The 24,138-nt window shown below is 39.1% G+C and overlaps 1 protein-coding gene across 1 annotated transcript; it reads left to right on the top strand.

Moving 5' to 3' along the window:
- The first annotated feature begins 1 nt into the window (after position 1).
- TIGD4 (tigger transposable element derived 4) lies at positions 2-12,195 on the top strand. The gene is made up of 3 exons (XM_061142510.1): positions 2-215; positions 8,569-8,664; positions 8,827-12,195. The coding sequence occupies exon 3, from the start codon at positions 9,360-9,362 to the stop codon at positions 10,896-10,898; it is 1,539 nt and encodes a 512-aa protein (XP_060998493.1). The 5' UTR covers positions 2-215; positions 8,569-8,664; positions 8,827-9,359; the 3' UTR covers positions 10,899-12,195.
- Positions 12,196-24,138: the final 11,943 nt, after the last annotated feature.

The following is a 24,138-nucleotide window of genomic DNA, read 5'->3' as shown; positions in this document are numbered from 1 at the left end:
GTGCAGATGCACCTGCCGGAGCTTGCCCCAGGGCAAGCGGGCCTGGTCTTGAGTGGGCGGAGGTCCAGGAGCCCTTAGCATAACTTTCTCACTCACACACCCCAGCCTCACGAGTTAGGCTTTCCCCAGCAGACGGTGAGCCGGTGGCGGGAGGGCGCCTCGCAATCCCAGGAGAGCCAAAGCTTCTTTCTCAGCTGCCGGAGAGCACGCAGAAGGTTATTCCAACCCCGCGGGCGTTGAGAGGGTGGAGGCAATGCGGGGTTTAGGGAGCAGACGGGATGCGGGTGCCTCACTCTCCTTCCCCAGTGCCCCCTGCTGTCCACTCACGCCCACCCACTTCTGGACGACCAGACTCCCTTGTTCGGCATCCCTGAGTTATGATTTGCTCTTTGTGATCACTTTCTGCTCTGCTTGCTAGCAGAGAGTGAATCTGTGATACTTTTCTCTCCTGCTCCTCTTTACTCAGATGACCGATTTCTGCTTTCTTTGCTTGCCCCATTACTTAATAGATCACTGCCCTGTCTATAGAAACCGCCGAACAGTCCTCTTGGATCCCATTGTAGTTTCCTAAGTGAAGGCCCCAACCTGTACTACGGCTATTCTGCCTGTCCCCGCACAGTACAGCTCAGCAGTGGTGCTAGACCCCTGAAGCCTATTTGCATACAGTACGTACCGGTGATCCAGCCGCGCTAGTCTCCCTCCCGGGTTCTAGACTGCTTTTACTTTGACAGCCCTGTCACTTGCAGAAATGCCAAAGGAAACAGCGTATTCCGTGGAATCTATCCCTCTAGACCATACTTCTCACCTGCCTAGTCACATTAGCTGACAAGACGTTTTTAATGGCTAAGTGCCCGAAGGCAGAATTCTGCCTCTCCGGATTTGTAGGGAGTTTCAGCATAGTGAACCATACATCCCTGCACAAATACCTATCCCATATCTGTGAAGAGTAAATACACCACAAATGTTTCCAAAGTAAATACCAATATTTATTGTCTGAGATTTCCAGGACACCTTCTCTGAGAAAAACCGTAGTGAAATCCCAAAACATAAATCTGTGGTTGCATGCTGAATCGCTTCAGTCGTGTCCGGTCCTTTACTATCCCATGGACTGTGGCCCGCCAGGTTCCTCCTTCATGGGGATTCTCCATTCAAGAATACTGGAGTGGGTTGTTGTGCCCTCCTCCAGGGGAAATATATATATATATATATATATATATATATATATATTCGTTCATTTAGCTTTAGTTCTACAGTTTACTGTGGATTTTCTGGTTCAAAGCATTCCTGTTAGTCTTCTCAATTATAAGAGATGGATCCCCATCTAGAATAATTACTATTTTTATTGTAGAGCAACAGAATGGAACTTAGTGGCAAGTACAAGGATTAGAGTCTCCCCGAAGGATGAGTAGGAAGAGGTGAGTGACTGTGCTCAGTGGTGCTAGAACGATGTGTACTTAACTGTTTGGGCTGGCTGGGGCTGTAAGGATTCTTGCTAGCTGTCTCTTGAGTTTGGGGATATCTAACTAAAGTTATCTATTAGACCATTAGGCTCAGAAGTATTTCTGATATTAAAAAGGTAGACACTTTGTTTAGTTATTAGTCCTTAGCTGGATGGTTTTCTTGGCAGCTGCTGGTTTTGATAGAAATTTGATAGAAATGTGATGTGGTTGGAACTAATGCTAACGTCTACTTGGTGAGGGTGCTGTGAATCATTTTAGGTGCTCTCTGGTCCAGTGTGATTCTGATAGTGTGCACAGTTAGTCCTTATATTAATACATAGTGTTATGCTGTGCAAGGCTATAGACAGGATTAATCCTCCTATGATTTTTGCTACCCCCAGGGAAACTAGAAAGTAGGAAGGCCTGAAGGATACACTGGAAATTACTTCAGCTGGTGATGGAAAACAGGGAAAGTCTATGCACTTTCTTTGGGAAAAAAGGAAGTAGTAGCTATTATTCTTGGGTTTGGGGAAATTTTTTCATGCTGACTCAAAAGACTATTTTAAACCTAATCCTGCTTAGATGGAGATTTTCTCTCACTCTTTGCTTCCCTCCCTCTCCCTATCTCTTGATCCCTCCCTCCTTCTCCCTTGCTCGCTCTCTCCCTGTTTCCCTACAGTTTGGGGAATTCTTCCTGCCCATTCTCTTTGGAAAGAATAGAAGATTACTATTTTTCTTTTAATTGGCATTGTGTTTGGAGAAGTATAACAAGAAGGGAATAGCTGCCTGCCATATATGCTTATGACAGGGGGCTTATATAGTCATTTACCTTTGCACTGCTATTGGCTATTATTCAGCTTTAGAAAACCAGGTACCATTTATTTGCTTGGCCTATGGGGGAACTGTAGCAGCCTATTTTTTATTTATTGACCAGAAAGAAAAGCAGGCAATGGGTTAAAGGATATTGTTATTTTCCCTTACAAGTGAATTCAATGGGCATAATCTTTTCTCTTTGCTTTAGATGTTTAGTAGTGTATTCTGTGGAGAAGACAATGGCACCCCACTCCAGTACTCTTGCCTGGAAAATCCCATGGGCAGAGGAGCCTGGTGGGCTGCAGTCCATGGGGTCGTGAAGAGTCAGACACGACTGTGCGACTTCACTTTCACTTTTCGCTTTCATGCATTGGAGAAGGAAAGGGCAACCCACTCCAGTGTTCTTGCCTGGAGAATCCCAGGGACAGGGGAGCCTAGTGGGCTGCTGTCTATGGGGTCGCACAGAGTCGGACACAACTGAAGCGACTTAGCAGCAGCAGCAGCAGTGTCTTCTGCTCATCAATGTTATTTCCTCAAAAGAGAGAAGAAGGGGCGACCTTTAGGTCTTTTCTAGAGGAGTTCTGGTAGTGTCGCAGTAATTTCATCACTCTTTATCAACAGCTTCCTTTTCATGAAGACATATTTAGTTACTGATTGCACAGTGTAGTTCCCTGAAAGTAAACTCTTTATTAAAGGGTACTGATTAATGCAATATTTAAATAAGCCCATGAAAAGTAGAATGGGTAGAACATAAAGTAGAAATTATTTTAACTACAAAGGAAAAAACTTATAATTCTATTGTCTACAGTTAGCAACAACATTTTGGTCAATATCTTATGCAAATATTTTTTCTTCATTTATTAACAAACTGTTATTGGGAACCTGCAGTTAGCTGGGCACTAGGCATTGAAAGAATAGCCACGAGTCTCTGCCCTCTTGGAAGGTTGTATTTGTTGGCATGCAGTTTTGCATTTTGCTTTTCCCACTTAATATTGATATATTATGAAATTTCCTTCATATCATTAAAAATGCTCCTTCAGTGGCTCAATAGTATTTTAACATATAGATATTCCTTAAGTTATTTATCTAATCTTTTTTGTTACAGATTTCTCTATGATAAGTTTTCTCTACAATTGTAAAACAACCATGTAGGAAATAGTCTTGTGTGGTATAATGCTAAGATGAATTCCAATGACTTTCACCTTGTATAATTCCTTCCTCTGCGATCATGATAGGATATCATTCTATGGTTATATTATATGCAAGAGGAATTTTGCAGATATAATTGAAGTAACTACTCATTGACTTTGAGTTACTCAAAAGGAAGTTAATCTGACTAGTCCTAAACTGACTACATGAGTGTTATATTTTATTTATTTTATTGAAGTATCACTGATTTGCAATATTATATTAGTTTCAAATGTACAAAATAGTGATTCAATATTTCTATAGATTATACTCCATTTAAAGTTATTACAAAATAATAGCTACGTTTTCCTGTGCTATGCAACATATACTTGTTGCTTATTTTTTATACATAGTAGTTTGTACCTCTTAATCCCATACACCTATCTTGCCCTCCTCCTTTCCCTGTCCTCACTGGTAATCACTAGTTTGCTCTCTGTATCTGTGAGTCTGTCTCTGTTTTGTTATATACATTCCTTTGTTTTAGATTCTACGTGAAAGTGTTAACAGAGTGTTTGTCTTTCCCTGACTTATTTCACAAAGCATAATACCCCCTAGGTCCATCCACATTTTTGCAAATGGCAAAATTTTATTCTTTTTTGTGACTGAGCAATATTCTATTATGTCTTTATACGACATCTTTATCCATTCACCTGTTGATAGACACTTAGGTTGCTTCCATATCCTGGCTATTGTAAGTGATGCTATTATTAACAGTGGGTTGTATGTATCTTTTCAAATTAATGTTTTTGTTTTCTTCACACACACACACATATATATACACAGCACTGAATTGCTGGATCATATGGTAGTTTATTTCTAGTTTTTTGAAGAACCTCCATACTGTTTTCCATATTGTTGCACCAATTTACATTTCTGCCAACAATGTACAAAGGTTTCCTCTTCTCCACACCGTTGCCAACGTTTGTTACTGTTTTTGATGATAGCCTTTCTGACAGGTATGAGGTGATATCCTATTGTGGTTTTGATTTGCATTTTCCTGAGGATTATGATGTTGAGCATCATTTAATGTGCCTGTTGGCCGTCTGTGTATCTTCTTTGGAAAAATATCTAATCAGATCTTCTGCCTATTTTTAATTGGGTTGTTTGGTTTTTTGATATTGCATTGTATGGGCTATTTATATAGTTTGTATATTATCCCTTTCTTGGTCACATCTTTTACAAGTAAGCTGTCTTTTCATTTTGTCGATGGTTTCCTTTGCAGTCCAAAAGCCTTTAAGTTTAACTGGGTTACATGAAACTTTTAAAAGCATAGAGTTTTCTCTAGCTGATGGCAACAGAGGAAATTAGAGAGATTTGAAGTTTGAGAGAGATTTGACATGAGAAAGGTTCTCTGTTGCTGAAATAAAGAGGACCCCAGGCCAGTGCCTGAGAGAGGCCTCCAGGAGCTAAGGGTAATCTCTGCTCACAGTCAACAAAAAACCAGGGGCCTCAGTCCTACAACCACAGAAGTCTAAATTCTTTACCAGCTGAGCCACAAGGGAAGCCCAAGAATACTGGAGTGGGTAGCCTATCCCTTCTCCAGCAGATCTTCCTGGCCCAGGAATCAAACCAGGGTCTCCTGCATTGCAGGCAGATTCTTTACCAACTGAGCTATCAGGGAAGACCACAAATAACCTGAACGAACTTGGAAGTAAATTCTCCCCCAGCTTCTAGATAGAGCCCAGCCTGACTGGCACCTTGACTTCAGCCCTCTAAGACACTGAGCAGAGTAGCTCCTGTTGTGGAGGAAGATTTACATTTCTCTTGCTACCGGTAGCGTGGACAATTGTTTTCTTTATTTGGAGTTCAGTTGGTAAGTCTATTTTAGTGAGTTGCCTAGTCTGAGTCTTTAGCTAGCTTTACCGGTGGTACAGACAAAGTAGTTCCTAACTGCTAATAAGTAGCACAGTAGTTCTCGACTGTAATATCTTCAAGGGCTTGTTGTTTTTGTTCAGTCGCTAAGTAGTGTCTGACACTTTGTGACCCCATGGGCTATAGGACACCAAATTCCTCTTTCCTCCACTGTCTCCCGGACTTTGCTCAAATTCATGCCCATCTTCAAGGAGTAGCATGATTGAGAGAATTATCACTTCTAAGAAATATTAGCTGCTGCCATCATTCCCTGCAAAAAACAAAAAACCCAGCCACTGGACTGTGGGAGAATGGGAAATGCCCATTCTCAATGAATTCAGCTTCATTGATTAGGCAGTATTGCCTAACTTTGCTAGGGAAAAGCCTAGCTTGTCTGATTTGGCATTGGAAATTTCGTTGTTTCAGGAATAAAGATGTACTGCATCTTACCATGGGAAACTGTAACATTGACAACTGTGTTAGAAGGAAATATATACTGTTAACTCTCAGGAAAAAAATCCTACTATCTTCCTAAAAAAAAGTATCACTATTTTCAATTTGATCAAGATAATCATCTCTGATTGTGTGTATTATATTGCTTTATTTGGGATAGGGTATGGGAGAAAATTCAAGTCACTTTTTCTGTAATCCTTATTATTTGAGATGATAGGGTTTATGCCTGACAAATGAAATAAAATGGAAGGAAAGAAGAGGAAGAAAGAAAAAAAAAAAACAAAAACAACCAAAGAGAAAGAAGGAAGAGATTCCCTTTTGCTCTTGGAGAGTAGTTTTGCTTGGTTTAGACTTTTCTTAAAAAATTGGTTCTTGCTCCCTAAATTTCTGGAGGTTGGTATCCTTCCTAATAAGAGGAAGATATTTTTAATTTTTTATTCTCAAATAATGGTATATTTATAGGATATAGTAAAAAAAATATGCAGGTAGTTTCCATATATAAGAATTTTTTTAGTTGAGTGGTCAAATCTTGTTTACTTAAAAAGTCAGCTCACCCTAAAATTGGATATGAGGTATGGTTTCTGTTTATGTCCCCAGAATTCATAATGGCTGTTCTCCTGTGGAAACTTTATACTGCCTTTTGGGGTGCATGTGGAGGGGGATAGGTTTGGAAAGGCATTGGAAACTCTACGCTAGCTTGGTGCTGGGGGCAGAGAATGTGTAAGTGTTAGAGGAGCCATGCCATGCATAAAAAGAATGGTGGACTTGACCTTGGAGAGCCTGGATTCTGAACTGCATTCAACCATGTTAGAACCCTGTGAGCTTTGAAATCCAGTTTTACCTTCCTCCTGAGTTGTTTGGAATACAGGAAGTAAAGCAGTTTGGAAATCAACACCCTCAGTTCAGTTCAGTTCAGTTGCTCAGCCATGTCCGACTCTTTGCGGCCCCATGAACTGCAGCACGCCAGGCCTCCCTGTCCATCACCAACTCCCGGAGTTTACCCAAACCCATGTCCATCGAGTCGGTGATGCCATCCAGCCATCTCATCCTCTGTCGTCCCCTTCTACTCCTGCCCCCAATCCCTCCCAGCATCAGGGTCTTTTCCAATGAGTCAGCTCTTCGCATGAGGTGGCCAAAGTACTGGAGTTTCAGCTTCAGCATCAGTCCTTCCAGTGAACACCCAGGACTGATTTCCTTTAGGATGGACCGGTTGGATCTCCTTGCAGTCCAAGGGACTCTCAAGAGTCTTCTCCAACACCATAGTTCAAAAGCATCAATTCTTTGGCACTCAGCCTTCTTCACATCCATACATGACCAGTGGAAGAACCATAGCCTTGACCAGACGGACCTTTGTTGGAAAAGCTATCTAGGTTGGTCATAACTTTCTTTCCAAGGAGTAAGCGTCTTTTATTTTCATGGCTACCATCACCATTTGCAGTGATTTACACCCTAGGCTCTCATAATTATTATTAAGATCTTTTTTGCAATAACAGCAACAACAAAAAAGACTCCTTTCTGGTTTTATTTCCCGTAATAAAAATTACTTCTTTGATTTGGACAACAAAGGTAGAGGAATTTTCATAAAGTTTTGTGCAAAAAAAAAAAAAACACAAAAAAAACCATGTGTTATCTTGAAACCTCCAAGGACAGAGAGAAAAACTAGAGGAATGGAGTGTCTACCCTCTCACATGGAAGGAAATAACCCCCCCTCTCCTGCCCGCCCCCGCTCCATTCATCAGATTAGATTGTTTCCTTGGCCTGCAGGAGGCCCAAAGCCTGTGGATTCTAGTGGGGGAGATGCTGCCTGGGAAGGCAGCCCATGTAGGGTGACCATTCTCACTGCACTATTTAACTTAAGAACAGTTCTACTTTCAGTATATATTTAAGGTGGGATTCTTGCTATCATTTGAAGTAGGATTTTATGAAATCTCAGAATTCCAAGAATTATACAGTCCATGGAATTCTCCAGGCCAGAATACTGGAGTGGGTAGCCTATTCCTTCTCTAGTGGATCTTCCTAACCCAGGGATTGAACCCAGGTCTCCTGCACTGCAGGCGGATTCTTTACCAGCTGAGCCACAAAATGGTGATGAGGTCATCAAATATTTATTGAATACTTTTTAAGGTGCTAAATACTGCACTAAGTGCTTTACAGGCTCTCACTGGATCTTACTGAATGTGCCATTACTCCATGAGGTACATGCTATAGTTACCTTTATTTTACAAAAAAAAGGGGGTCAAGGCTTCAAAGGCTTAAGTGAACTACCCAGGATCACCTTAAGTACTGAATGGCCGACTCACTTGTCAATTCAGGTGTGTCTGGCACCGAGGCCCATCTCCTCACACTGTGATAAGCCCTTTATTTTACAGAAGTAGAGGTCCTGAGAGGTTAAGACCATGATCTCCCTCCTTCTTTTGTTTTTTTCTGCATTATATCTTCTCAGTACTTTGTTTATTCCCATGCGTTTCGTCAAGTATTTCTGGCCTCTGTGCAACCAGCCAACGTGTCAAAGTGACAAAAAGTTACTAGAGTTTTAAGCAACTAAAATAAGATTTCCATTTTTAAAATTTGTAATGGAATCGATTGGATTTTTAGTGAAGCATTTTCTACCAGACTCCTATAAAGGAGACACTGTCTCCAATGTGCTATTAAAAGTTGGACCTTGTGACCACAGTCTGACTATGTTTTTCTTTTAGAGAAGCCAGAGGGGCAGCCTGTGACTTCATGGGAAAAATAGCCACCAAAGATATACCCAGCATCATTTTTAGTTCTTTAATTTTGGTAAGCTCACATTTTTAAAACAGATTAAATTTGTCTGATTTAGTCCAGAAGTATATATTACAAAGCATTCAAAGGCAAGCGAGAACTCAAGGGGTCAGAGCGGAGCTCAAGAGCTTTTCACAGAGACACCATTTGGGAGGTAAGCATTTCTTCTGGAAGCTTCAGTTACTATATTTTTAGAAACATGTTCCCATTCTTTTCATTATTATTAAAAGAATAACTAATTCGTGTAAATATTTTTTTGATATTAAGTTGATATATCATCATTAAAATTCCTCTTTTTTTTTTTAAACGTTTCAAGTGACAGAGGATATTGTCAAGTCTTAGAAGGGTTCTGCCATTTTCTTCTCCACCCTAAAGAGACTTGGAAATTAGCGGCTGACGTTTTGCATGAAATTTCTGAATGCTTTTCTTCTTATCTCTGAGGCCTTCTGTGGAGAATTAAGAGGAGGTTGAATGCGCGCATGGATAAAATGGATCATCTTAAAGGATTGAAGCTCCAAAAATACATCAGCAGGACTGGACAGGTTTGACATAATGAGATTTCTATTTTAGCTTGACTTCTGGAACTCTGAATAAACTGAACTGCACAAGGTCCTGGGGAGGAGGTTTCTCTTCTAAAATATTCTAGCTGCAGACAATATTTTTCTTATTCAGATCCTTTCAAGAGATGTATTTATTCATCCATTTCTGCAGAAATAAGACTGTTAGACACTGACCAACTTTTAATATATGCAGTGGCATAGAAAGCAATTTGTATCATACTGGAAAATAAATTTTCCTAAAGAAACAGACCCAGAGAGAGACGACATCTCTACATAAGCGCAGGGTGAGATGGCAGAAGCTCCTGTGGATGCCTCAACTCTGCCTGTAACCGTGAAGAAAAAGAAAAGTCTATCCATTGAAGAAAAGATCGACATCATAAATGCAGTAGAAAGCGGTAAGAAAAAAGCAGAGATTGCAGCTGAATATGGAATAAAGAAAAATTCGTTGTCTTCTATTATGAAGAATAAAGACAAGGTTCTGGAAGCCTTTGAGTCACTGAGATTTGATCCAAAGAGAAAAAGACTGAGAACTGCTTTTTACACAGACCTGGAAGAGGCACTAATGAGGTGGTATCGAATCGCTCAGTGTCTGAATGTGCCAGTTAATGGTCCAATGTTGCGGCTAAAAGCTAATGATTTTGCCCAGAAACTGGGACATAATGATTTTAAGTGCAGCAATGGTTGGCTGGATCGTTTTAAATCCAGGTATGGTCTAGTATTCAGAGCTCAACCTGTAGAAGCCACAGGTGTATCAGTAGACCCTTCAGCTGTCTGGCACCAAAACATACTTCCTTATTATTTAAATGATTATCATCCTAAAAATGTTTTTAATGTAAAAGAGACTGGGCTGCTTTATCGAATGTTGCCTACAAATACCTTTGCATTTAAAGGAGAAACCTGTTCAATTGGCAAGTTATGCAAAGACAGAATAACTCTGGTGGTTGGGACAAACATGGACGGCTCAGAGAAACTTCCTCTGCTTCTCATTGGAAAAAACAGAAACCCACATTGCTTCAGAGGCATAAAATCATTACCTGTGTGTTACGAAGCTAACAAAATGGCATGGATGACTGCAGATGTGTTTGAACAGTGGATGCAGAAGCTGGATGAGAGATTTCAAGCTCAGCAAAGAAGAGTGGTGATTTTTATTGAATCTTCTCCTGCACACCCAGAGGTAAAAAACCTGAAGTCCATTGAATTAGCGTTCTTTCCATCATGTTTATCTTCCAAATTTATAGCTATGAAACAAGGTGTTATTAGAAGCCTTAAAATCAAATATCGACATTGTCTTATTAAGAAATTTCTGAGCTCTGTTGAAGGCAGCAAAGAATTTACCTTTTCCCTTCTAGATGCAGTTGATACATTGCATCTCTGTTGGAGGGCTGTCACCCAAGGAACTATTGTTAAGAGCTATGAAGAGGCAGGATTCAAATCTCAAAGGGGAGAAGGTAAGGAGGCAAATGCAGAGACAGACACTGGTCTTGATTTGGTTGCCGACGCCCAGGCGGCAGGAGTGGAATTTCCCGAAGGCTTATCTGTAGAAGAGTATGCTGCCCTGGATGATGATTTGGAGACTTGTGAGCCAGCACCAAGCGATGATGCCGTATGCCCCAAAGAAAGTGAATCAGATGAAACTGGATTTTATGCTTCTGACGAGGAGGAGGATGGTGGATCTCTGGAAAGCGAACTCCCTTTACCATCAAAAAATGAGGCAATAACTGCTTTAGATACTCTGAAAACTTTTCTTAGAAGTCAAGATATAAATGATGAGCTTCATAATTCTTTAGCAGATCTTGAAATTTTTATTAACTCTTTATCATCTAAGTAATTATTTGTTGTACAACATCTGAAGATAATAGAGCTTTTTATAATGTATTTTATTATTAATATTTAAGGTATGTAAAGGGAAAATACCTCTTAAACCTAAAAAATGCCTAACTAATAATTTTTGGTTTAATTGCAGATGTCTTTGGTCTGTCTGCAGAGCAAAGTTCCCTAGGTAGATTAACTGATGAGTAAGTAAATGAAAAATATGAATTTCAATTTAGTAAGATTTTAGGGAGCAGAAAATAAATTTCACGGGCCTTATATTTGAAATATATGACACATATATCAAAAACAAAAAGAACTCTCCAACTATTTGATTCACACTGGTTGAATTGGTGATTGCTATTTTCTATTTTTTTCAAGTTCAGATCATGTTGTAAGATATTTTAATTTTTCTACCTCGTCTAAGAACCAAAACATGTATCTATTGGTTAGATATTTATTTTTATAAATATATACTAACTAGACACTGAAGTATCAAGTGCTAATTTTAAATTATTTTTCTCATGACTAATCATCCTAATAAAAATTGTGAAAAATTACTGAAAAAAAATCTGACTCAGTTATATACCCAGATGATTAAAAATATGCATCTAACTTTCAAATTATTTCTGTGTAAGGTCAAATGAAAGACTATGACCTTATCAGGTTTTCTTAAATCATCTATAGCCAGAAGATGATATGGATTCTTCCTAAATATTTGTATGTATATGTGTGTGTGTTTAACAGAAAAGTACATTATTAAAATATGTATTGAACTCTTTTTATATTTTAATAAGATTACTCTTAATAATATGGAGAAACATACGCAGTTACTAAAAAATAAAATATGTAATTCTTAGTTTTCTGATTGTAAGAGCTGAAACTTTTAATCTATAATATTGGATTTTTTTTATTTTACTGAATTTTATTTTCAGGACAAACTGATTGTTCTTTCAGCGTATTTTGATGTTGTTGTTGTTGTTTTCCAAATTCAGTGGGTAGCATTTTGGATTAACTTTCTGTTTGAGGAAGTTTTGTATTCAGAATATTTTAAAATATTGTATGAAATTATTTATATTCCATAAAATAGTCTTTAACCAGTAGAAAAATATAACAATGTGTTTGAGTTTTTTGTTGTTAAATTTTAAATACATTTAAGTTATTACATCTAATTTAGTGTCCCTTTTGAAAAGTATTTTGAAAAAGTATAAACATTATACTGATGATTTTTATTCTGAATTATTAGTCTGCCAACACAAGACACATTTGGAAGTGACTATTTATAGAAAGTATTTTTATTTTCCACTGTTGACTTATTTTGCATTTGAGATTTAGTAGTTGTTAAGCCTGAAAAATGTATTTTTATTAAAGTTTCTTTTAGAGTAAAATATAAATTGTTTATATTTAATTAAAAGCATTTTTATTAATGACCTGATTTAAAATTTTAATGTGATGGAATCGTGGACATAAATCATGGACCTCGATCTCTCTTAAGAGTCCCACTTGTAACTAAAGTACCCGGTTAATACTGAGCCTTCAATAACTTTTTTCTCTTTCTTTCTCCACTTCATACCATTTGGATATCAAATATTTTATTTAATCATTCCAGATATTTTATGACATAAGAATTATTATCTCCATTTTTACAGATGAGGGAATTAAAACCTGGAACAGTGATTTGGTTAAAATCTCAGGACTAAAGCTAAAATGCAATAGTTCCCCATCACCTATTCCTGTGTTCTGCTAACTATATCCCACAGGACTTCTTTTCTGTACTCTATAAAAGAAAATTCTATGGTTTTTTTCTCCTTGAACTTAGGGTTCTGAGGTCAAAAGCATTTCAGAGACTAACCTGAGTCTTTGCTGAGAGCTGTATTCATTCCTCTCTCCTAAGAACATTGTTGCTATTGAAATACCAGAACTTTCTGATTTGGTACACTGTACCATTTTAACACAGAGGTTCCTTGGAGTTCTAATGAAAATATTTAAAAACAACTTTAATATTCCCAAAGTGTTGAAAGAACCTACTCATTTCCTCTATATGACATCATCCATTTTTTACTTCAGGGCATAATAAATCTCAACGTGATAAAATAAGACTAAGGCTCCTATGAAGACTAAGAAAAAGGTGCCCAAGTTTTAAATTCAAAGATAAATTTTAAATTGTTGATGGTGTACACAATTCCATGTAGTTTACAAGATATATAGATTTAGATCATTTTCAGAACAAAACAAAAAAGTCACTTTGCCTAGGACAGTCACTACTGCCTGCCTCACTCCTGATCTGTCTTCTTTTTTTTTTCCTGATCTGTCTTCTTTCTACACAGTCAGCAAAGAGTCCGAGTCAACTGAGCAACTAACATAACACACACACAGAGTCAGTGCAGAGTTGGGACTAAATGTCACTTGTCTTTTCAAAGAAGAACTTGATTTACAATTCATTAGTTTTTCAATTAAATGTGACATTATTCTTCCTTACAAATTCCTGTTGTTTCAGCAATGTTTTTGCCTGTTTCTACTTCATCAAGCAACAAATCTTATGTTGAATTTGGGACACTGTTTCACTCCATCAGTGAGGGGTTTGGTTCAGGATAAAAGAGGACAGTGAGTAAATTAAGGCCTGTTGGGCTCTATGGTACCTGCCTGGCTTCTTATTTGGACCTGAGATCAAATGTTAAACCTCCCTTTTAACATATACAAAGCAGAATAATTGGAAGGGGAAGTAAAGTAGGAGAGGAAGAGTCAAAGGAGAGCTTGCAACACAAATGCCTCAGATTTTACAAGAAGCCTTTTCAGTCCCTCTTCCAGCAGGGGCTCCCTGGAAACTGGCAGAGAGAAGTTTGCCCCCAGGGAAGATAGCACCACACGTCTGCTTAGAGGTTAAGAGTCCAGTGGTGGGTTGCATCTTTGTCAACACTAAAGTTTTCTAGGCTGAGTGCAGGCAGCTACCCTAGTTGCTGGGAAGAGATCTCTTGAGAGAAAGGCCTAGGCTAGGGGCCACAGTATGCATACAGTTAAGTTCTCAGAAAACATTTCAGTCACTGGGTATATTAAATCTAGTCATAGTCCTATGCTGTCTTGCAAAAGACATTTCATTTCTCTGAATCTCAGTTTCCTTCATTCATAAAATGAGACTGACACTTCATTTGAATTTATTTTGCAGATGAAAGAAAAATTAGCATGTGAACGCTTTCAGCAAACTCTGAAGCGTTCCACAACTATAGCGAATGACTGAAAGGTGCTTCCAGGTTACTACTCCCAGATATGCCCAAGTATTAATATTGTGGTCACTAAATGCAAATGAGAATTTTCTCATTGAAATTTCTTCTGTGCAGTAAAATAGGACAATCAACATTTCTAGAAATATGCCATTTATCTGTAGAAATAAAAAATTATTTCTGTTTTGAATGAGGGAATTAGGTGACTTAGAAAGCTTCATTTTTTTTTTTCAGTTGATCCTCATGGAAAGCAATTCAATAAAATAAGTACTCATTGCGAAGTAGCTTTCTAAGTAGCCTGTCATATCACATTAGCTGATTGAATTGTACTGTTTTCTTGGGCTGTGTATCTGAGGGTAACCCAGCGTCTGGGGAAAGACTAATAAACACACTACTATTGTAATCTACTTGGGCTGCCATAACAAAATACCATTGACTGGGTGGCTTAAACAACAGAAATTTATTTTCTCACGGTTCTAGAGGCCAGAAGTCTTGAAATCAGGGTGCCAGCCGGTCAGTTTACGGTGAGGAATTTCGCTGTGGGCTGCAGACAGTCATCCTCTTCCTGATGCTCCTGTGACCTCTGCTCTGTCAGTACAGGGAGAGAGAGAAAGCGCTAGCCCTCTGGGGTCTTCTTGTGAGAGCTCTGTCCCATTGTGAGGGGCCCATCCTCATGACCTCATCTAACCCTGAGTATGTTCTCCAAGCCCCATCTCCAAGTACCATCACACTAGAGTTAGGGCTTTAACATATAAATTCTGAGTCACCCAACCACCCCGTACTGATGAAAGTACAGTTGACCCTTGAAAAACAGGTTTGAATGCAAGGGTCCACTTAGATGTGGATTTCTTTTGCTAAATATGAATTACAGGACTACACTGGCCCTCCGTGGGTTGAATGCATGTATACAGAGGGTACACTGTAAAGTTATACACATGTTCTCAACATCCTGGAGGGTCAGTGCCCCTAACCCCCACATTGTTCAAGAGTTAACTTTTCACATATTAATCAGCTTCGTTTTCAATTTGCTATAAACTAAAAGGACATGCATGTTTCAGAACTTATTAATTAGCAGTAGCTATTAGCAAAGACTTTAAAGCTTATGAAACTTTAAGAAGAAATGGGGACATATTTCATGTCCTTGAACAAATGGGAAGACTCGATATTGAAATATGCCTATTTCCTCCAAGTTAATTTCAAACAAAATCCCATTGCAGGTTTGTTGAAAATTTTGCAAAATATTGTTTGAAAATTTTGAAAAAATAATTCTGATTTCTATCTGGAAAAATAAAAAATGCTTCAATATCTAAGAAATTCTTGAAAAATAAAAATAGGTAGTATTTGACCTATACCAGAAGTTTTAGCAATATGATGTTGGCAAGAGAATTAATAGGTCAATCAAAAGAATGATATATGATGTCTAGAAAAAAAAGAAAAAATTTGCATATGATAAAAGTGGTTTTTATTCAGTGGTGAAAAAGAAGGATTATTCAGTAACTGATATTGAGGCAACTGGCTAAGAGAAAAGGATTTTTTAAAGTCATATTCAAAATGAATCCTAGAAGGATTAAAGACTAAGAAGGAAGGAAAGCAAAAAAGGGAGAAAGGAAGGGTGAGAGAAAGGGAAAAAGAAAGGACACAGAAAACAAAACAAAGAGAGCAAGTAGAGAAACTCGTAAACACTAGGGGGAAAAAGGTAAAACTTTTAATAGGGAAGATCCTTTAAAAAATATGACACTCAGGAAAACACTTGAGTATGAAAATATTTTCAGCATCACTAGAAATCAAAGAAATAAAAGCAAAATGGGATAGCTTTGTGGGGAAGTTTTAGCACGTTAGAAAGATTATGAAGAATGATAATACAAAAGAAAGACAGGATAGAAAAATGGGTGCACTGCTGTTGGAAATAAAAATTGATACACTGTTACTATAATTATAGCTGACATGTATTAAATGCTTACTCATTACCAAACTATTCTAAGTGTTTCACATGTTACCTCACTCAACCCTCAGAATAATTCCGATTATTATCATTCCCATTTTACCAATGAGAAAATTTAAGTATAGATACAGTTACAGGAAATCCCATGGACTAAGGAGCCTGGTAGGCTACAGTCCATGGTGTCCCAAGAGTCATACACGACTCAGTGACTGAACAACAACAGCTAATAAATAACAAAATGAACATTTAAACATAGAAAACCTGACTTAGAAATATGTTGTACATGATAAGAATTTATCCTAACAAAACAGAGATAACAAGAATATTTGTTGCAGTGTGTATATAGGGCCATGGGCTTCCCAGTTGGCTCAAAGGTAAAGAATTCGCCTGCCATTGCAGGAGATGCAGGAGACTTGGATTCAATCCTTGGGTCAGGAAGATCCCCTGAAGAAGGGAACGGCGACCCGCTCCAGTATTCCTGTCTGGAAAATGCCATGGACAGCAGAGCTTCGTGGGCTACCGTCCACGGGTTCACGAAGAGCTGGCCACACTGAGTGACTGGGCACGCATGCAACACAGGGCCACAGCCCCATGTCCAAAACCCTGGAGGCATGCACGTTTCAGGATTTCTCAGGTTTGGAAAAGACAGCATATGCATATGATTCATATTACATAATGCCCCTGGGAATACTAGGGTAGCATCCCACAACCAAACATTAATAATTTTGCAATGACACATATTCACTTGAAGTCAGATATGTAAAGATTATAAACACCTTAGTAGCTTCATAGTTTTTATTGCCAAATAAGTTCGTGTCAGTCAGCTTTTACCACCACAAGGCTACAAAAAGGTTTTCAGAGCTTTTCATATTTCGGAATGCAGATAGCAGACTGCAGTCCTATAATAACTTAAAGCAAAAGACTGAAAACTATCTGAATGTTTTTAAGAATTGATTAAATATATGTTTACATTGATGAAATATCAACATCTAAACTTTTAAGAAATTTCTTTTACTGTGTGTATTTGCAAATTTGCTTGCATGAACTGAAGTGAATATTTTCTAAATTCAGATTTTTCTAAATTGCAAATTCTGGAACTAAAATCTTCTGATTCTCCTTGTTGAACATCTTACTGTCAGCACAAGGCTAGGAAATTCCTTGCCAAGTAAAACAGAAACTATACATAGTACTGAATTGGTGAAAAACTAGACTTACTGGTTTAATGTACTATAAATTATAATACATGTTCATCTTTGGGCATTAATCCAATACAAGTCCAAAGAAATCAGCTTCCCTGATTGGAGAACTCTTGGCGGGTGTGTCAGGGAGAAAAATCAAAAGAATAACAGCCTTATTTCATTCCACTTTTACTTATTTTTTTCTGCATCATCAAATCCCAACAAGATCATGCTTTGCTTTTTAAAGGACTGCTGTTTAATCCCATTGTATCTTTCCAAGAGTACCTATTAAATATAAGCAGTTTGTTGATATAATTAATACTTGCTCAATTGGGGAACTCAGTAATGTTACAGATAGTCTTGTTTCCTGTATTAGGCATAAAGACCAGGTTTTGTTTTGTTTTGTTTTCCTATAACTTCCTCTTTAAATGCCACTAAACTCCCCTGTTGTTAATGCAAAGTCACACCAGTGTTGCTGGCTGATGCCACACCTTATTTTCCATATTGCAAAATAGATAACTCAGCATGGAGATAAGTCATTTTCATGTTACTACCTGCCCCACTGAGCAACCAGTTCCAAAAAAAGATTCAGAATTACATATCTCAACACTTGGAGTGGTTTGCAGAGAGTTATGTGCCCCACCCTTACACTCTAACTATCTGGGAGACTCTCATACTGTTTGTGCAATGAATAGTCAATTACCAAGTTAAATTAAATCAACCAAATTAGTTACCAAAAATTAAGAAAGCAAAATAAAGCAAATAATAACAAAAAAGACTCAGACCTATGCACTGCAACTATTTTAATTGTTATAAAGTCAGCCAACAATAAACTTGGTAAAAGAAGACTCATATGCAATATCACAATTTGAGTAATCACTAATTTGATATATTCTAATTTTTAATTTAAAAATATAGGGAAGTAAAAAAAATATAGGGAAGTATAAATATCTACCAATTTATATAATATGTTGGCTTCAGATTGCCATATATATTCTTTATTTTCTTAATTTATTCCTAAATGTTTTATAGTTTGATTGCTACTATGAATGTAATAGTTTCCTTTTTAATTTTCAGATTACTGCTATTGTGTTGTTGTTGTTTAGTCACTAAGTCCTGTCCACCTCTTTGCAATCCCATGAACTATAGCCCACCAGGCTCCTCTGTCCATGGGATTTCCCAGGCAAGAGTACTGGAGTGTGTTGCCATTTCCTTCTCCAGGGGATCTTCCTGACTCAGATTGAACCCACTTCTTCTGCCTTGGCAGGCAGATTCTTTACCACTGAGCCACCAGGGAAGCTCTACTGCTAGTATAGAAACTGGTGAATGATTTTTGACTATATCTAGTCACCCTTATGGCAGAAAGTGAAGAGGAACTAAAGAGCCTCTTGAGGAAAGTGAAGGAGGAGAGTAAGAAAGTTGGCTTAAAGCTCAACATTCAGAAAACTAAGATCATGGCATCTGGTCTCATCACTTCATGACAAATAGATGGGGAAAGAGTGGAAACAGTGTCAGACTTTATTTTTTTGGGCTCCAAAATCACTGCAGATGGTGATTGCAGCCATGAAATTAAAAGACGCTTACTCCTTGGAAGGAAAGTTATGACCAACCTGGATAGCATATTTAAAAGCAGAGACATTACTTTGCCAACAAAGGTCCATCTAGTCAAGGCTATGGTTTTTCCAGTGGTCATATATGAATGTGAGAGTGGGATAGTGAGGAAAGCTGGGCGCCGAAGAATTGATGTTTTTGAACTGTGGTGTTGGAGAAGACTCTTGAGAGTCCCTTAGCCTGCAAGGAGATCCAACCAGTCCATCCTAAAGGAGATCAGTCCTGGGTGTTCATCGGAAGGACTGATGCTGAAGCTGAAACTCCAGTACTCTGGCCACCTGATGCGAAGAGTGGACTCATTGGAAAAGACCCTGATGCTGGGAAGGATTGGGGGCAGGAGGAGAAGGGGACGACAGAGAATGAGATGGCTGGATGGCATCACCGACTCGATGGACATGGGTTTGGGTAAACTCCGGGAGTTGGTGATGGACAGGGAGGCCTGGCGTGCTGCGATTCATGGGGTTGCAAAGAGTCAGACACCACTGAGCGACTGAACTGAACTGAGTCACATCATCAAGATTTCTTATTAATTCAAGTATGTTTTCTAGTCAGATCATTTTATTATTAAAATTGAAATCACAATCTCTTGTGTTTTTTTAAATTTATACTTGGTATTTTATTTTTCTCATCCCTACTTGAAGGCCATGAAATAGTCTTCTGGATTTTCTTTCAGTAGCTTACAAGCTTTGTTTTCATATTTGGATTTATCCTGTGTGTAGCAGAGGCAAAGAGCTAATGTAACTTTCTTAAAGGGAAAGTTATCACCCTCTGCTGACTAGTTTACTCTTTTGTAATGCCTTTTCTATTTATAATAAGCTCCTGCAGCCTCATTGAGAGGTCATGTTTAATAGTCTAAACAGTACAATGTCTGAATAATTTTAAATTAAATTTTAAAGCAGAAGAAACTTAATATTTAAGGGGAAAGGTTGTTGTTTTTCTGTTACTTAATAGGAATGAGGGCTTGTGGACAAGTACAGTTTAATTTTGTTTAAAAAATAAAAAATGTATGTTTTTGCATTCCTGAATTGTAGTTGTACAGTTTAAGTCTATTACAAGGCTAATAACCTTTCACAACAGCCACTTAGACTTAGACTCTGTCATTTTTCCCCCCTACATTTGATCATTATCTGCCATATTCAATTTTTCTGTTAGAGAAATCATGCAAAATCCTAGGAAGTCCAGATTGATATTGCCTAATTTATTTTGTTTCTCAGACAGTTTTCCAAATAGACTCAATTCAAGCTTAGTGACTCCCAAAGAAAAAAAATGGCTACTTATTCCACAAGAATCTGTCACACTGTTTATGTGAGGTGCTGAGGGTGTAATGCTGAGAGTGAAAAGTGTCCTTGCTGTTATGGACCTGGCAGGCTAGTGGGGGCGGGAGGGGGCAGACCGTACTCAACAGTGACACAAAATATAGAATTACAACCGTGCTGAAAACTGCAGGAGTAGTCCCTGCTTCTATAAAATCATTTCTATAAAATATAATGGGGAAACTGACCTAATCTCAAGGTCAAGAAGGAAGCGTCAGCTGAGACCTGGAGTTTGATTAATAAAGAAGTCTCAGTGAGGCAAAGGAGATGAAAGGAGATGTTCTGGGCAAGGGCTCTGGGAGGGAAGGAACCTGAGTAGGTTAAAGAACTGGAAGAAAGCATCTCAGGTGAGGAAAAGTGGCATGAGGCAGGTAGAGGCCAAGCCTGCCAGGCAGGCCTAGGTAAGCATTCACGCTCTTGTTAAAAAAAAAAGAGTAAAAGGAGAAATTGTCTCATCTTTGTTTTCCAAAGCCTCAACCATGTAAGAGAAGAGAGAGTCTGAGGAAAGTGAAGTTTCCTCTACAGATGAAAAAAGATTTCCTCCTGGTGTGGGGAGGAAAACAAAGGCCCTGCGAGCCACACAGGAATGAGCAAAATTATAGCCAAGGCCACTGAGAGGGACATTGTTTGAGGGTCAAGGAGTGACGGGAGCTGAGCTGGCTCTGTAGGTGGCCCAGCATCCCTGGGGTGGCCGTGTCTACTGCCCCAGCCAGGGACAGGCATCAGCACCCCTCCCTCCTTGTGGCACCCTTGGGCATCATCTTCTGACAGCAGCCACTACTTTTCTGGTGACCACGGAGAAATGCAATATTCCCTACCATGTTAGTAAGCAAGGATGTCACAGTCATTACCAACTGCAGCCCTCTGATGTGAGCCAGTGAGCCCTCAGGGAACTCAGGAGGGAGAAGAATCCCTGCCAGCTAGCAGCCATCAGACTGCAGCCACTCTCTATGGTGAGCTCTGAGGAAAGAAAGCCCAGGATGTGAAAACACAGAACCGTCACCCCAGCTAGCTGAGGTGCATATGAAAGGAACGATTTCAGTGGACCCAGACTCCTGCATCTTCCCATACTTAGAAAAGTGCTAAATTCCTTAACTTGGGTTATCTGGTTTTCTTTAACAATAATCTTTTGATGTTTAGACTCCCCGCTATTAGTTTCAAACTTTCTAAAGGAACTGGCTCCTCCCCTCCCCTCTTTGGAACCGTTCTCTCAGGGTCACTTGAGATGCTGTCTCCTGGGCTTGAAGTGCTAAAAATTCCCACTGAATAAAACATAACTCAACTTTCAGGTTGTGAGTATTTTTAAAGTCAACAATTAAGCAACTACAAAGGGACCAGAGCATATTCCTCTCCTCTGCCTGAACTCTACAAGAATCCAGAGCCTTGATACCAAGTAGAAGCCCCTCAGGGAGTCCAAATGAATTTGAATGAGTGTCTCCTGGCTCCCGGATCTCCTGTATTGGTTGAGGGTCTGAAGTTTTATTCACTGGGGAAGAAATTATCCTTGAAACTTGCTTTCAAGAAGAAGTAACTTGATTATCCTCAGCTGAAGGACTAGGAAGATTTTGCTCAGTATAGGTGGCTGAGCAGGTTAAACTCAGTGACAGGCACTGGGAAGACTCAGTCTGGATACTGAGTGGTCATCCGCAGCAGGTTATCCTCAGTGAAAAAGGCACTGGGAAGACTCAGTTTGAATATTGAGGGGTCACCCTCAGTTTACAGACTGGGAAGACTTTGCTCAAACACGGAGTAAGGTGAACCTGAGTTATTGGGGGAAGACTGGCTGTCATTTTTCCTAGAATTGGTTACCTTAATAGAGTTTGTTGAAATAAAACTGAAATCTTATGAGAGCCTCTGAGCTCTGGACAAGGGGTTCTCTCCTCCTGGCTGACAATGTCTTTCTCACGTGACTGGAAAACATGCAGGCGTGGAGGAGGAAGACTTCATGCTTTGCAGCTATCCCTGTAAGGAAACTCATTCCCTTAATTAACTGGCTCAGCCAGGGTCTCACATACTAATTGGCCATTCTGCAACATGAGTCCCTGTGGAAGTCTTAATTGCACTGGAATCACCTGAGACACATAAGAGGGGGCTGACACAACTCTGGGGCAAAACCAGAAAAGTTGAACTCTCAAGCACCACTCTGGGCCCATCACACATAATCGTCACTAGCAATTTTATTTTGACAAACTGACTTCACAGTGGGAAATAAAGGTTTGAAAATAAAAGAAAAAAGAACAATATATTGCCAGCCTCCAGCTAACACCACAGGGCTTCCCTGGTGGCTCAGATGGTAAAGAATCTGTTTGCAATGCTGGAGACCTGGGTTTGATCCCTGGGTTGGGAAGACCCCCTGGAGGAGGGCATGGCAACCCACCCCATGGACAGAGGAGTCTGGGCAGGCTACAGCCCATGGGGTCGCACAGAGTTGGGCACTACTGAGTGACTAAGCAGGGCACAGCTAATACCCCAGCTGGGTAAATATATGTACAAAAATTCCAAGTATTTGCTTAATTGGAAGTTAAAGGAAATCAAGCCCTAAAAATGAGGGGCTCTTCTATTGTGTACACAGTTAAATTAAGGTTAAAAAAAAAAAAAAAAAGCTGGTTTGGTAAAACTTTAAACAAAGCCCTTCTAGAGGGAAACTTGCATTTCTCTATGCCTCTGACTCAACAAAAGAGTCCGAAATGGAGTACTTGTGTGCAATCTCAAAAATGACAGAATGATCTCTGTTTCCAAGGCAAACCATTCAATATCACAGTAATCCAAGTCTATGCCCCAACCAGTAATGCTGAAGCTGAAGTTGAATGGTTCTATGATGACCTACAAGACCTTCTAGAACTAACACCCAAAAAAGATGTCCTTTTCATCACAGGGGCTTGGAGTGCAAAAGTAGGAAATCATGAGATACCTGGACTAACAGGCAAATTTGGCCTTGGAGTACAAAATGAAGTAGGGCAAAGGCTAACAGAATTTTGCCAAGAGAACATACTGGCCATAGCAAACACCCTCTTCTAACAACACAAGAGAAGACTCTACACATGGACATCACCAGATGGTCAACACCGAAATCAGATTGATTATACTCTTTGCAGCTGGAGATGGAGAAATAAGCTCTATACAGTCAGCAAAAACAAAACCAAGAGCTGACTGTGGCTCAGATAATGAACTCCTTATTGCAAAATTCAGACTTAAATTGAAGAAAGTAGGGAAAACCACTAGATCATTCAGGTATGACCTAAATCAAATCCCTTACGATTATACAGTAGAAGTGACAAATAGATTCAAGGGGTTAGATCTGATAGAGTGCATGAAGAACCGTGGACAGGGGTTCGTGACATTGTACAGGAGGCAGTGATCAAGACCATCCCCAAGAAAAATAAATGCAAAAAGGCAAAATGGTTGTCTGAGGAGGACTTACAAATAGCTGAAAAAAGAAGAGAAGTGAAAGGCAAAGGAAAAAAAGGAAAGATATTCCCATTTGAATTCAGAGTTCCAAAAAGTAGCAAGGAGAGATGAGAAAGCTTTCCCCAGTGATCAGTGCAAAGAAATAAAGGAAAACGATAGAATAGGAAAGACTAGAGATCTCTTCAAGAAAGTTAGAGATACCAAGGGAACATTTCATGCAAAGATGGGCACAATAAAGGACAGAAATGGTATGGACCTAACAGAAGCAGAAGATATTAAGAGGTAGCAAGAACACACAAAAGAACTGTACAAAAAGGATCGTCATGACCCAGATAACCATGACAGTGTGATCACTCACCTAGAGCCAGATATCCTGGAATGTAAAGTCAAGTGGGCCTTAGGAAGCATCACTACAAACACAACTAGTACAGGTGATGGAATTCCGGTTAAGCTATTTCAAATCCTAAAAGATGATGCTGTGGAAGTGCTGCACTCAATATGCCAGCAAATTTGGAAAACTCAGTAGTGGCCACAGGACTGGAAAAGGTCAGTTTTCATTCCAATCCCAAAGAAAGGCAACACCAAAGAA

The sequence above is a fragment of the Dama dama genome, chromosome 5 (genome assembly GCF_033118175.1).
Source record: "Dama dama isolate Ldn47 chromosome 5, ASM3311817v1, whole genome shotgun sequence".
NCBI lineage: Eukaryota > Metazoa > Chordata > Mammalia > Artiodactyla > Cervidae > Dama > Dama dama.
The sequence above is the reverse complement of the archived record's forward strand: the minus strand, read 5'-3'. Positions and strand labels throughout refer to the sequence as shown.